The following is a 13,873-nucleotide window of genomic DNA, read 5'->3' as shown; positions in this document are numbered from 1 at the left end:
ACACGTAAGCTTTTACTTTCATGTTAATAATTTTAATGTCATACTATCATACATATAAATACTTAAACATAGAAAGAAATACTTAGTACCTATAGGGAATTAAAAATAATACGATATTAATCTTATGAACAATATCAATGCTATTTGCATATCATGCTATTTGCATATTCACATGCTCATTAGCATAAAATGAAATTTTTACAAAGGTCTTTGCATAGCATAAGAAAAAAAGCTTGGAAGCATAAAAGAGCTTTATTTCATATGAATAAAGCAATCAAAGATATGGAATTAGTATATAAAAATGCTAGTCATCCATACGAAACTCTAATATTTTCTATAAATGAAATGAAAATATACAGAGCTCAAGAGTATTTTGAATATCAAAATGCTCTATCTATCTTAAAAAATTATAGAATATTCACTGCTTAGATTCAGTATACATATTTATTCCGCAACCCTGTTTAAATTAAACAGCATGAAAATAATGGTATCAGAGCCAAGTAACTAAATAAATGGATACAGATTTTACATCTGTAAAACCTATATGGTATGTAGAAATAGATACACTTATAACAATTTTACAAGTAATAAAAAGCTTAGATGAAAATCTAAAAAGAAAAATAATAAAAATAATTACTTTAAAAAATAAAAAGGATGAAGAAAGATATAATATTATAAATTATAATTTCTTTGACACCTCTGATTATTACTTTTCAGAATAATGATGTAACATCCAACAATTTGAAACGGCTTTGAAGGAGCTTGAAACTTGGAAAATTGTCATTTTTGGAAAAAAAAAATTTAGAATCTGGAAATTTGGTTAAGTATGGAAAAAAATGAGTTTTTGGCCAACTTTGAGTAGTCGTAACTCCTAGATCAGGAGGATTTAGGAGTAGTTTCAGTTATGGTTGCGAAGCTCGTGGAATGACCTTTTCAACGCCACCGAGTTTGCTCGATTCCGAGTTCGTATAAGGGAGTTATGCCCTGTAGAAGTTGGGCAGTTGGAAGGGAAATCCGTCCGGAAATTTAAGGGCATTTTGGTCCTTTCACAAATCATTTATTTTGAGCTCATATTGTTGTATTAGGATGATCTTTGGATCATTTTTGTCCCATTTTGAAAGAGAAAGAGTTAGGATTCTTGAGATTAAAGAAGAGAAGAAGGAGAAGAAGAAGAAGAGAAGAAAGAGGAGATTAGTCAAGATCATTGTGGATTTTTCGTCGGGGGTGATCCCTATCAAAGTATGTGAGTCTTTTTTTGTGTGGGTTGATTCTTTCCCCCACACACACCAAGTTTATTCTATGATTTGAGAAAAGATTGGGAATTGTTGTTGAAGTTGTTAGTTGTTGTAGATGTTGTTGGTGGTGTTGTTGAAGTTATTATTCGTTGCGAGACATGATTGGGTTGTATATTTACGCTGAAACCTATTGTATGTTGTGGGAATTACGATTCTAAGAGTTATGACCCTTTTTAAGTTGATTCACCATCAATTCGCAGCAATTTTTGGGTTGTCGATCCCCATCTACGGGCGTGACCTATAGACCGTAGATCGATTGACGGTCCGTACTGGTCAACCGTCGATCGGGACAGAAGTTGGGTTTTTGGGGCATTGATCTACGGTCACGACCTACGGTCCGTAACCTGATCTACGGACCGTAAGTCCGGACCGTAGGTCAACACTTAGTCATTTTTTTAAAATGAATTCTGGGGAAAATTTCTAACGCGATCTACGGACCTGCAGTATGGACCGTAAGTCCATCTACGGTCCGTCGACGGCGTCCGTAAGTCCCATGTGTGTTACCAGAAATCTGAAGTCTCAGCTAAGTTTCCCCATTCCTTTTCTCACTTTCTCAAGCAAGTTCCAAAGTAATATACCTATGATTTATAGTTGTTTCCGACACTCCAAAGTACGTCTAAACGTTCAAGAATCCCTCCATAACATGTGATCGAACACCTTGAATTCATAAATTCCAATTCAAGGAAAGATAGTTCCAAGTCAAGTGAAGTTTCAAGTCAAGTAAGAGTCTCAAGTTTCAAGTCAAGTAAGAGTCTCAGTTTCAAGCTAAGTCATGAGTTTAAAGTTGAGTTCTCTTTTTAAAAGCTATTAGGGAACTAAGTATTCCCAAAGGAGGTTATAAATGCTATTACATTTGAGTAAGAGGGGAATCATGTTTTCTTTCTCCAAAAGAGCCTTTGGGCTAAAGTTTTGAGTAATTATCTCAACTAAAGAAAAATGTGTTTAAAGACATCTATGGGCCAAAGTATTTTTGGGAGTAGTATTGAGCACCGAATTGGGGACACGAGTTCTGATTTACTCAACTCTCCATAAGAACCATGCGCCAACATGGGATTTCTCGGATCATACTTTTTAGATGATCACGAAAGTTAAGCTAGTGGATCCACTAAGTAAAGTTAGCTTCCTATATCACGGCAAGGTATAGGATGGTCCTTGGCAACGCGAGGTAAAGCGTTGTATCATCACTAGGGCTCATAGTGGTGGTTGTCGGTTAAAGAACCTCCCACATAAGTTATATTACTTTTATATAAGTACAGTTGAGTTGTTATTGTTTTATCATTAACAAGCTAAGTTGTTTATACTGTTTTACAAGCTTTATATATTGCATGCGTCTTATTGCTTTATATATTGAGTTCAGTTAGTCATGAGTCGTACAGAGCCGAGGTAAGTGTTCTCTTGTATTTCCTTTCAAGCTTAAGTTGTGTTTGGTTTTTCCGCTTGCATACTCGTACATTCCATGTACTGATGCCAGTTGGCCTGCATCGTTTGATGATGCAAATTCAGGTACCTCGGATTAGCATCCCGCACGTCGTTGATCCAGCTGAGCACTCCAGAGTCAGTGGTGAGCCTCCTTGCATTCCGGAGGACTCAATTGTTTTGTGTTCTTAGCTTTGTCTTATTAGGATGTTGCGGGGTCTGTCCCAACATCCATCTCAGTATTTTTAGAGGCTTCATAGACAGACAGTCAGTCAGTTAGTTTTGAGTCTCTTATCTATGTATATATGTAAATATCCTATTTTGAGATTCGGGTTGCCTTATGGCCATATTTTTATAAGTTAAGTTGTTTTGCAATATTGCATTGCATTGAGCTATTCTGTTGAGTAGGTTTCCGCTGAGTTAAGAAAGCCAGGCCAATGGTTCGCTTGGGGCCAGCAATGGTCTCCGAGTGCCGGTCCCGCCCAGGGTGTAGGCTCAGGGTGTGACAAATGAGTTTAAAAGAAATCTCAGAATTACTAAAAGATCTCATAGAGAGTAATAAACAACTAACCTTACGGTTAAAAATGATAGAAATAGAGATTACCTATATTAAAGAAAATCTTCCAGGAAGAATTACAAGAATAATAGAAAAAACAGAAAATTTTGATAAAAAAGTAAGTCAAAAATACATTAAAGAATTACTATCCAAGAAATTAGCAAGTGGAAACACTTATCAAAAAGGAAGCATGGATGAATTATTAATCCAAAAATTTCTTGAAAAACAAAAAATAAAAGAAAAAGATTTATATGAACTAGAGACAGATCTAGAAGATAATTCTGAAGCAACAAATCTTTCTGAATTAAAAGAAAAAGAAGTACAAAAAGATGAATGAATTAGATGAATTAGTTTATTCTATGGAAGATCTTAATCTTTCAGAAGAAATAAAAGTATACATGAATAAAGGGGAAACAGGCGGACTCCAAGGAAAATTTGAAGCATCCACTTCAATGAAAGAAGAATGGCAAGAGCCAGAAAAAGATGATAAAAATTTTGCAAATAAAGCAAAGAAAAATAATGATTTCACAAAACATTATCATAATAGTGATAAATCAAAATTCATGCCTAATAGGCTCCCAACAGGAGATATTGGGGCTCAATTCCTAGATCTCGAATGCAAAAGAGACCCGGAAGATAGCTTAGACCTTTGGTCTCAAAACATGCTCCTATATTTCCTATTAGGAAAGGGAAATTATACAGATGAAGAGAAATATATCATCATGATAAACACTTTCATTGGAAAAGTAAATGATTGGTTTTCTGGATTAACAGAAGATGCAGAAAAAATAATCAAAAATGATACCTTAGAAGGATTGAAAAATTCGGTACAAGAAGGTATATCAAATTTAAAGCAATACATTGCAAATGAATTCTTTGGTGGACAAGGAAATATAAAAGAAAATAAAGAAGTTATAAGAACTATTGATAAAGAGCAATTAGAAAAACTACAAATCTGTAAAATGAGTTATATTCAAGAATACACATGTGAATTCGAGGAATATTACTACAAGGTATTTGATAGTGGTAAGGAAATGATACCTTATCTAGAAAAATACTATCAAAAACTACCAGGCTTCTAGGCAAAATACTTCAGGGAAGAATACGAAAAAGAAAATAAAAAAGGAGATACTCTAGGTCAAAGGATAAGTTTCCTAAAAAATAGACTTGGTCAACTTTGTATGTCTCATAACATCCAAAGAAAAGCTAAAAGAATAAATACACAAATTTATTGTAATGATACAAAAGCATCTACTCAATGGGGATGTGATGATAAACCATATAAAAAAAGAAAACAACTCAAAAAAGGTTTGAAAAAAAGGAAAAACTTCTCAAAACAGAAGTATATACCTAGGAAAAAATACTATAGGAAAAAAAGAAAATTTTCAAAAAAACCATTGGATAAATGCAAATGCTACAATTGTGGAGAAGAAGGCCACAAAAGCTATGAATATAACAAAAAAAGAGTAAAAATCTCAAAAATAGATAGAATAGAAATTGACTCAGATCTTGAATCAATAAAATCTATAGAAAGTGACGATTTCTTTGAAGAAATTTATGAAGAATATTCTTCCAGTTCAGAAGAGTCTGACTAAATGAATAGAGAAATACAAGAAAAAGATGATTCTGTTCAAATCTTAGAAACAGAAGAAGATCATCGAGGATACGCCTTAAAAGCCACCTTTGATAGAGAAACATTTAGAAAAATCCAAGGATTAAAACTAAATCTTAAAGTAGAAGACAATCTACTAAGCAGAATGCAAAGAATGTTTGCAAGAGATAAAATTTCTATATATATATATATATATATATATATATATATATATATCATCATATCATATATCATATCATCATATATTACTAAAAGTGGGAACAAAAAATTTAAAAATTGAAATACCAAAATACCCCTATAAAGTTGAGTTACAACAATAATGCCATTAATCTATTTAATAAGTTAAAAGTTATAATACCAAAATATCCCTATAAAGTTGAGTTACTACAACAATGCCATTGAAATATATATATATATATATTACTAAAAGTGGGAACAAAAAAGTTAAAAATTAAATACCAAAATACCCCTATAAAGTTGAGTTACAACAATAATGCCATTAATCTATTTAATAAGTTAAAAGTTATAATACCAAAATATCCCTATAAAGTTGAGTTACTACAACAATGCCATTGAAATATATATATATATATATTACTAAAAGTGGGAACAAAAAAGTTAAAAATTAAATACCAAAATACCCCTATAAAGTTGAGTTACAACAATAATGCCATTAATCTATTTAATAAGTTAAAAGTTATAATACCAAAATATCCCTATAAAGTTGAGTTACTACAACAATGCCATTGAAATATATATATATATATATATATATATAAAAATTATTAATAATAAATTTTAGCTGAAATTTATAGACATTTTTACTCTTTTAAAAACTAAATTAGTTATACTTTTTCAATCTTTTTTTAAAAAAAAAATATTTTCACTTTTCACCAGTTTACTTAACATAAAGTTTATCTTTTTATTAAAATAATTATTATAAAAATGAATGTCCTAATTATTGTAATTAAGAAGACTAAAGTTAGTCTCTTTGCCTACCATGCATGACTATTCATTTTCTTGCCTAATCATATCGTATTATAAATAATTTCTAATTATTATAAAAATGAATTTCTTAATTATTGTAATTAAGAAGACTAAAGTTAGTCTCTTTGCCTACCATGCATGATTATTCATTTTCTTGCATAACCATATCATAATATTATTATTATTATTATTATTATTATTATTATTATGAAAACTATAAAGAAGGTGTAAGTCAAAAATTGAATAATAAAAATAAAAATACTAATAGAGAATTTTAAGATATTTTTTCCTTTTTAAAAACTAAATTAATTACATTTTTAATCTTTTCATTAATATTTATTTTCCGGCCAATGTACATGCAATTGAAAGTCTCATTAATTTGATTGTAATTAGTTCTATTTTTTTTCTCCTTTATTTATTATTTTTTCCTTTATATTTTTAGATATTCACTTTCATAATTCATATCTAATTAATTACTTATTGCTACTTTTAATATCCATTATATTCTCATGTTTTTCATAATCATAACCTCCAAATATTTACTTTATAACTTTAAGATATCTTTTGATATTCCCCCATTTTTATCTATATAAATTCATCTTTTTTATTTCAAAATACCTCTACTCAAGGTTAACTTTTTTCATTCTATAGTTAAAATAACGAAGCACTTATGTCATTGTTGTGCTATTTGATTCATGCATTGATTTGACTCGATGAGGAGGCCTCTTGAATTATTATCGGTTATGGGATAAGGTGTCAACAATAATTCGAAAAATTATGTATTCAATTATTTATTTTGTCCATCTATATTATTATGCTAAAAAATTTAAGAATGATGTGTATTGTATTTTTTATTCTTCTCTATTTATTTTTGTATTTTATCTCTATTAGACCTCTTTAATTTGATTTTCTATGAGTTTCTAGTTGTAGCAAGTCTATCTTTTTATATGGGCTGGAATTAGTCATTTGTCATGACTTTATTGGAACTTTGTTAACTACTTAACAATGTTTAAAATTTACAGTTGGATACTTAAAATACGTCACTCATTTGGTGTTTCTTATCAAACTTTTAAAGATTAATTTGTAATTGTTGCATTTGATTACTTATTATACATGTATTTTTTATAGAATCTTAATCATTCTAACAAATCTATAATACTATAAGTGGAAACAAAAAAAGTTAAAAGTTGAATTGCGGTTTTGCCCTTACTATAAATTAGAAGAATGTTAGGCAAAAGTTAGATTACCGTTTTACCCCTACATTAAAATAAAATGTTATAAGCTATTAATAAATTAAATATTAAATAATAATTATATCATATTATTATATTATTATACTAATGCTAATCAGTATATACCTGCTTGTTTGTTTTCTCCGTTTTTGACTTTTGATTTTCTTCCTAATCTAAATTACTCTCCCATTACCTATAAATGTTCACTTATTGCTATAATAATTATATTAAAGAAGGAGAATGAAGAGTTGCACGGTATTAATTACGAGAGAAATGTTCACTAATTGCTTCAACAATAATAATGATGAATAAGGAGAATGAACAGTTGGGGTAATTTACTATCAGAGTCAATATTATATTTGTGTAGCAAAGAGGTCACCCGATGGTTATATAGCAAAAATGCATGATTATTAAACAAACTTTTCATTTCACTCTAAATACATTAGTTGATCACTTATCACTTCCATTATATTCTTTTATTTTTTACAGGAGAAAAATGTACGTGTACATTCTAAAGCTTCATACGGAGCTTGCAATGTGATGGGAATGAATGTTAAAAATCTTTGCGGAGGTTGGAATTTATCTTTTCACAAAGTTGGCCTTCTAACAAGCATAGTAAGTAACTAATACATTTTCATGATTTGAAAACTTCTCTTTTAATATTTTATTTTTAGGCAATTATTGAAGGAATTCAGCGCGTTTTCATTGATTTACATACTTTCGGTAAGTGAGATGAAAACTCTCTTCTCATTTCTTTGTCATTTGACTTAATTATGTTATGTAAGTTGATCATCGAAAAGGTGCTACATTTATCTTTCTGTCGTTAATTTTATTCCCCTTATTTTATAAGAGCTTAGTTTTTCCTATTTCATATCATACCTAGGCCCTAGCTAGCTACAATCTTTGGAAGAAAATTATTATAGATAATAATAATGGTCATATCTAAGTATTATGTTGATTACCTAATTTTTTTATTGCATTCAACTAAGTACCGGCTCAAATTGTACAAAAAAGGCATCCGCGTTAGTGATGTTTATATTAGGTTCACTTCTTAAATTTAGAGCAAGCGTTCATTGATATGTCACATATCATCAGAAATATTATCTTAATTAGTTTTACATAATTCAACATATCTTTTTTTCCAAACAAATAACTAAAAGTAAAATGAAAAGAATTAGTTGTCACCCTTATATTTGTACAACGAAACATATATTTAGATATTTTAGTCTAGAAGATTATATTTGAAATCCTTCTTTTCATTTATTTTTGGATGCAAAAGTAAGCTTTATATAGAAACAAATTAATCAATACAAGCTTTATCATATTTATAAAAATATAATGTGATAAATATTTATAAAAACATGAGATTAGACTAACATAAATTTTAGATCGTAATAGAAGACAAGTGTGCAGCTCACGTTCCTAGAACTAGTGTATATATATATATATAGGATTAGTTTAGTGTAGAGGTAAAATGGTCATCCAATTTTTTGCTTTGGAGCTTTCTGCTTTTAATATAACTAGTTTCTGGACACGTGCGTTGCACCTGTGATTCTCTCAATAAGTATCGACTTCTTAAAATGATATATACCTAAATTATTCCCTTTTTTTGAATTTCATACCTAAACTATTGAAAGTGTGATTTTCATACATAAACTATCATTTATTAGTTTGAGAAACACAATCTCTCTTTTATAACACTCTCATCATGGTGTGTGTAATACACTCTCTTTTATTTAAAAAAATTACCACATCATACTCCACATGGACAAAAAATTCCACCTTGACAAAAATTAATTAAATTATCAGTATTAGTTAAAATTAAAGATTGAAAAAATATTATCCCAAGAAAATTTATAAAATAAAATGGAAAATATTTTTCTTAACCCACTCCATCACTTTCTCTAACCGTACCCCCCCCCCCCATATTTTAAGTTTTTTTTTGTTTAAATTTCTTTTATATAGAAGTTTAATTTTTTTTACTTCACCCCCCTTCAAATACTAATTTAGAAATTATTTTATTTTTTAAAAAAAAATCTACCCACTCCACCTAGCCCTCCATTTCAATTTTTTTCTCGTTTTGTGTTAGATATTTACATATAGAAAATATTTTTTTACTTGCCCCCACAAGATTTTTTTTAAAATAAAATTTTATTTATATTATATTTGGTACACAAGTAGAAAAAATATTCCTAAAAATATATGTGCATATCTAACACAAAACGAGAAAAATGTAAAATTAAATAAATAAATTAAGAGCGGAGAGTTAAATAGAATGGGGTATAATTTTTATTTTTAAAAAAATAAATAATATCAATTTGTTTTTTGGGAATTAGTAGGTGGTTTGAGGGGGAAGGTGAGAGAGAGGGTGAAGTATGATTTTTTTTTAAAAAAATTATAAAAGAAATTTAAAAGATAATAAAAGGACGGGGGGTTATGGGGTGGGGGGGGGGGGGGAGTGGGAGGAAATGGTTGAGTGGGTTAAGAAAGGAATTTAAATTTTATTTTTCTTAAAAATATTTGTTTTTTGGATAGTAATACTTTAATCTTTAATTTTTAATTAATATTAATAGTTTATTATTTAATTTTTGTCAAGGTGGAATATTTTATCCATGTGGAATGTCACTAAGTTATGCACTATAGGAGAGGGAGAAGAAACTATATTTAAAAGGTGTAACTAAGAGATTTAAGAATGACATTTTTATTTTTATATATCACAATTAATTTTAAAATGAAAAAAAAAAGTTAAAAAAAGAAGGAAAAAGATAAATTGTATTAAAGGCCATAGAGAGTTGTCACATTACCTTATCTATATCTAGCTTTATATTATAAATAGTTATAGGTGTTTCCGGATATTGATTTGACAATTTCTATAGTAATCATAAGAAAGTTCACATCTATTATTCATAGGAACTTATACTTTATTATTTCATTTATAATTGTTTACTTAAAGTTTTGATTTAATAATATTGATATTATTTTTTAAAATAGTGTAGTATATTGTTTGATATTCACGTGCAATGCACATGTCTCAAAACTAGTATATATATACATATATACTAGTAGAGGTATATATACTAGTATAGATTTGTTACTCATTAGGATCCATAAGATAAGGCCTAGCCCTTTGCCTGTACTTATCACTATTTAGGATTTTTATTTTTATAAAAAACTGTCAGACACTGTCTAGTGGGATAAATTCAAAAACAAAAAAGAAGAGGACTTTGACTGTTGACACTCTTAAGTCTAAACCCAAAAACACTCCATACACTCTAAACCAATGAATTTGATGATTAAATAGGTCTTCTAACATCATTGCTTTGCATTATCAATTCTTCTTCTTCTTCTTCTTCTTCTTCTTCTTGTCATAGTTATGGAGACAAGTTATATTCTCCTCTTTGCTCAGCTTGCACTTTTCATTCTGCTTCACAACCGTACTTCACTTGCTAATATTATCACTGATGAAGCTTCTCTTCTTGCACTTAAATCACACATTTCTTTTCATCCTAACAATATCTTAGCAAGCAACTGGTCTTCTTCCACCCCGGTTTGCAGCTGGATTGGAATCACTTGCAGCTCCCGCCACAATCGAGTCACTGCTTTAGACATTTCTAGCATGCAACTTCATGGTACCATTCCTCCACACATTGGAAACCTCTCATTTCTGTCTTCCCTTGACATCAGTAACAACACTTTTCATGGAGATTTGCCACAAGAATTGGCTCATTTGCAGAGGTTGAAATCGATTAATGTCACAAGCAATAACTTCACCGGAGCCATTCCGTCATTTTTAAGTTTGTTGCCGAAACTACGCTTTGTGTACCTATCGAGAAACCAATTTTCGGGGAAAATTCCAACTTCCCTTTCCAATCTAACAAAGTTGCAAGTGTTGAGCATAAAAAGAAATTTTCTTCAAGGAGAGATCCCTCGCGAACTCGGTGATCTTCGTTACCTGAGTATCCTAGACCTGCAATATAATGGACTTACAGGCTCTATACCATCATCAATCTTTAACATTACTACAATGCAAGTAATTGCTGTTTCGTACAACAATCTTACTGGAAAGCTTCCAAAAACTATATGTGACCATCTTCCAAACTTGGAAAGGCTTTTCTGCGCTAGCAACTCCCTGGATGGAGTTATTCCACCAAACCTGGAGAAATGCAAAAAGCTTCAAGTACTGATGTTGTCACTCAATGAGATTGCTGGAACTGTACCAAGAGAGCTAGGCAACTTAACAGCTCTTGCTGACTTATATATTGCAGCTCTGCATTTGAAAGGTAGTATAAAATATTCTTTCTTTTCTCTTTTCCGCCAAAATTGTACTCATATATTTCCCCCAATTGACAGGAGGGATACCAATGGAGCTTATGAAACTTACTGGTAATCTTAAGAGACTTCAGGTATCACAGAATGAGCTTACTGGCTCTGTCCCTGAAAGCATTTTCAACATGTCATCTCTGCAGATGATGGATTTTGGACTAAACAAGCTTTCAGGTACTCTACCTTCAGATTTAGGTAGCGGAATGCCCAACCTAGAAGAACTTTATTGTGGGGAAAATAATTTGAATGGCTTTATCTCTGATTCAATCTCAAATTCTTCAAGACTCAGAAAACTTGATCTATCGGAAAACAGTTTCACAGGTCCAATTCCTAAATCACTTGGTAACTTAGAATACCTTGAGGTTCTTAACTTGCAGGGGAATAATTTTGTCAGCGATTCAACATTGAGCTTCCTTGCATCATTGACAAACTGTAGGAATCTAAGACAACTCTGGTTTGGTCGTAATCCGTTGGATGGTGTTTTGCCTGCATCTGTTGGTAATTTCTCCAACTCTCTATTTGTTTTTGGAGGAAATGGTTGTAAATTGAAGGGTGTCATTCCTCAAGAAATTGGTAATCTTACTGAACTGACAATGATTAGCCTTTCTAACAATGAGTTGACTGGACATATTCCAAATACTGTACATCACATGTTGAGCATTCAAGAACTTTACCTACAAAGCAACAAGATAGAAGGAATCATACCAGATGTTATCTGTCATTTAAAGAATCTAGGTGCTTTAGTCTTGTTAGAAAATCATTTTTCAGGTTCAGTGCCCTCATGCTTAGGGAATGTTTCTAGTTTGAGGTATCTTAATCTAGCTTACAACAGGCTGAATTCAAGATTACCTGCAAACTTGGGGAGCCTTCAAGATCTCATAGAATTCAATGTTTCATCTAATTTATTGAGTGGGGAAATTCCACTAGAGAGCGGAAACTTGAAGGCTACAACACTCATTGATCTCTCAAATAATTATTTTTCTGGTAAGATTCCTAGTACTCTAGGGAGTCTAGATAAATTGATTGATCTTTCTCTAACACATAATAGATTAGAGGGGACTATTCCTGCATCATTTGGCAAAATGTTGTCCTTGGAATACTTGGATTTGTCATATAACAATCTTAGTGGTGAAATTCCAAAGTCATTAGAAGCTCTTGTGTATCTCAAATACTTAAATGTCTCTTTCAATAAACTCAGTGGAGAAATTCCAACTGGTGGCCCCTTTGCAATTGTCACCAGTCAATCATTCTTGTCCAATGATGCACTTTGTGGTGACTCCCGATTTAATGTAAAACCATGCCTAACCAAATCTTCAAAGAAGTCAAGAAGAAAAGTAGTGCTTACGGCTTTATATATTCTATTAGGGATTGGATCACTCTTCACGTTGGCTGTTGGATTTGTGGTGTTAAGATTGAGAAACACAAAGAAGAGTGCAAGTCAAAAAGATGTGTCTCTCGTAAAAGGGCATGAAAGAATTTCATATTATGAACTTGAACAGGCAACTGAAGGATTCAACGAAGCCAACTTGCTTGGTAATGGGAGTTTCAGCATGGTTTATAAAGGGATACTTGAGGATGGTATGATTTTTGCTGCAAAGGTATTCAATGTGCAATTTGAGGGTGCATTCAAAAGTTTTGACACGGAATGTGAGATACTCCGCAACCTTCGCCATAGAAATCTGACCAAAGTCATCACCAGCTGCTCCAATCTTGATTTCAAGGCCCTAGTGTTGGAATACATGCCCAACGGGACACTTGATAAATGGTTATACTCTCACAACTTGTTCTTGAACTTATTGCAGAGACTGGATATAATGATAGATGTTGCATCTGCAATGGACTATCTCCACAATGGCTATTCAACGCCTGTGGTGCATTGTGACTTGAAGCCAAGCAATGTCTTGCTAGATCAAGAAATGGTTGCTCATGTCACTGATTTTGGAATTGCAAAAATGTTAGGTGCAGGGGAGGCTTCTTTTGTTCAAACAAGGACAATTGCAACCATTGGATATATTGCTCCAGGTATATTAAAACATTTTAAAGTTCTCATATCGTTTAAAATACTCAAAACAATTCCTTTCCCTAGGTATAAATTGATTTATGATCATTTTTTACCATGATTGTAGAGTATGGACAAGATGGATTAGTATCCACGAGATGTGATGTTTATAGCTTTGGCATCCTGATGATGGAGACATTCACAAGAAAAAGACCATGTGATGACACATTTACCGGTGAATGGAGCATACAGCGTTGGGTTAGTGATTCCTTTCCGGGTGAAATTCATAAGGTGGTGGATTCTAATTTGGTACAGCCAGGAGATGAACAAATTGACGCAAAGATGCAATGTTTGTTATCTATTGTGGAATTAGCTTTGAACTGCACTTTAGTGACACCTGATGCAAGAATTGGCATGAAAGATGCTCTTTCAAAACTGAAAAAGATTAGGCTT

General features: G+C 31.4%; 2 protein-coding genes across 2 annotated transcripts in view; both read left to right on the top strand.

Moving 5' to 3' along the window:
* The first annotated feature begins 10,471 nt into the window (after window positions 1-10,471).
* Window positions 10,472-12,474, top strand: LOC125873945 (LRR receptor-like serine/threonine-protein kinase RGI1). The gene is made up of 3 exons (XM_049554765.1): window positions 10,472-11,378; window positions 11,449-12,405; window positions 12,470-12,474. The coding sequence occupies exons 1-3, from the start codon at window positions 10,472-10,474 to the stop codon at window positions 12,472-12,474; spliced, it is 1,869 nt and encodes a 622-aa protein (XP_049410722.1).
* The window catches only part of LOC125872748 (probable LRR receptor-like serine/threonine-protein kinase At3g47570), a 159,053-nt gene continuing 157,347 nt past the window's right edge, over window positions 12,168-13,873 (top strand). Inside the window, exon 1 of the mRNA XM_049553525.1 lies at window positions 12,168-13,019. Within this exon, the coding sequence (XP_049409482.1) occupies window positions 12,504-13,019 (516 nt within the window). The 5' untranslated portion in view covers window positions 12,168-12,503. The remainder of the gene's footprint in view (window positions 13,020-13,873) is intronic.

Source organism: Solanum stenotomum, chromosome 8 (genome assembly GCF_019186545.1).
Source record: "Solanum stenotomum isolate F172 chromosome 8, ASM1918654v1, whole genome shotgun sequence".
Lineage (NCBI taxonomy): Eukaryota > Viridiplantae > Streptophyta > Magnoliopsida > Solanales > Solanaceae > Solanum > Solanum stenotomum.
The sequence above is the reverse complement of the archived record's forward strand: the minus strand, read 5'-3'. Positions and strand labels throughout refer to the sequence as shown.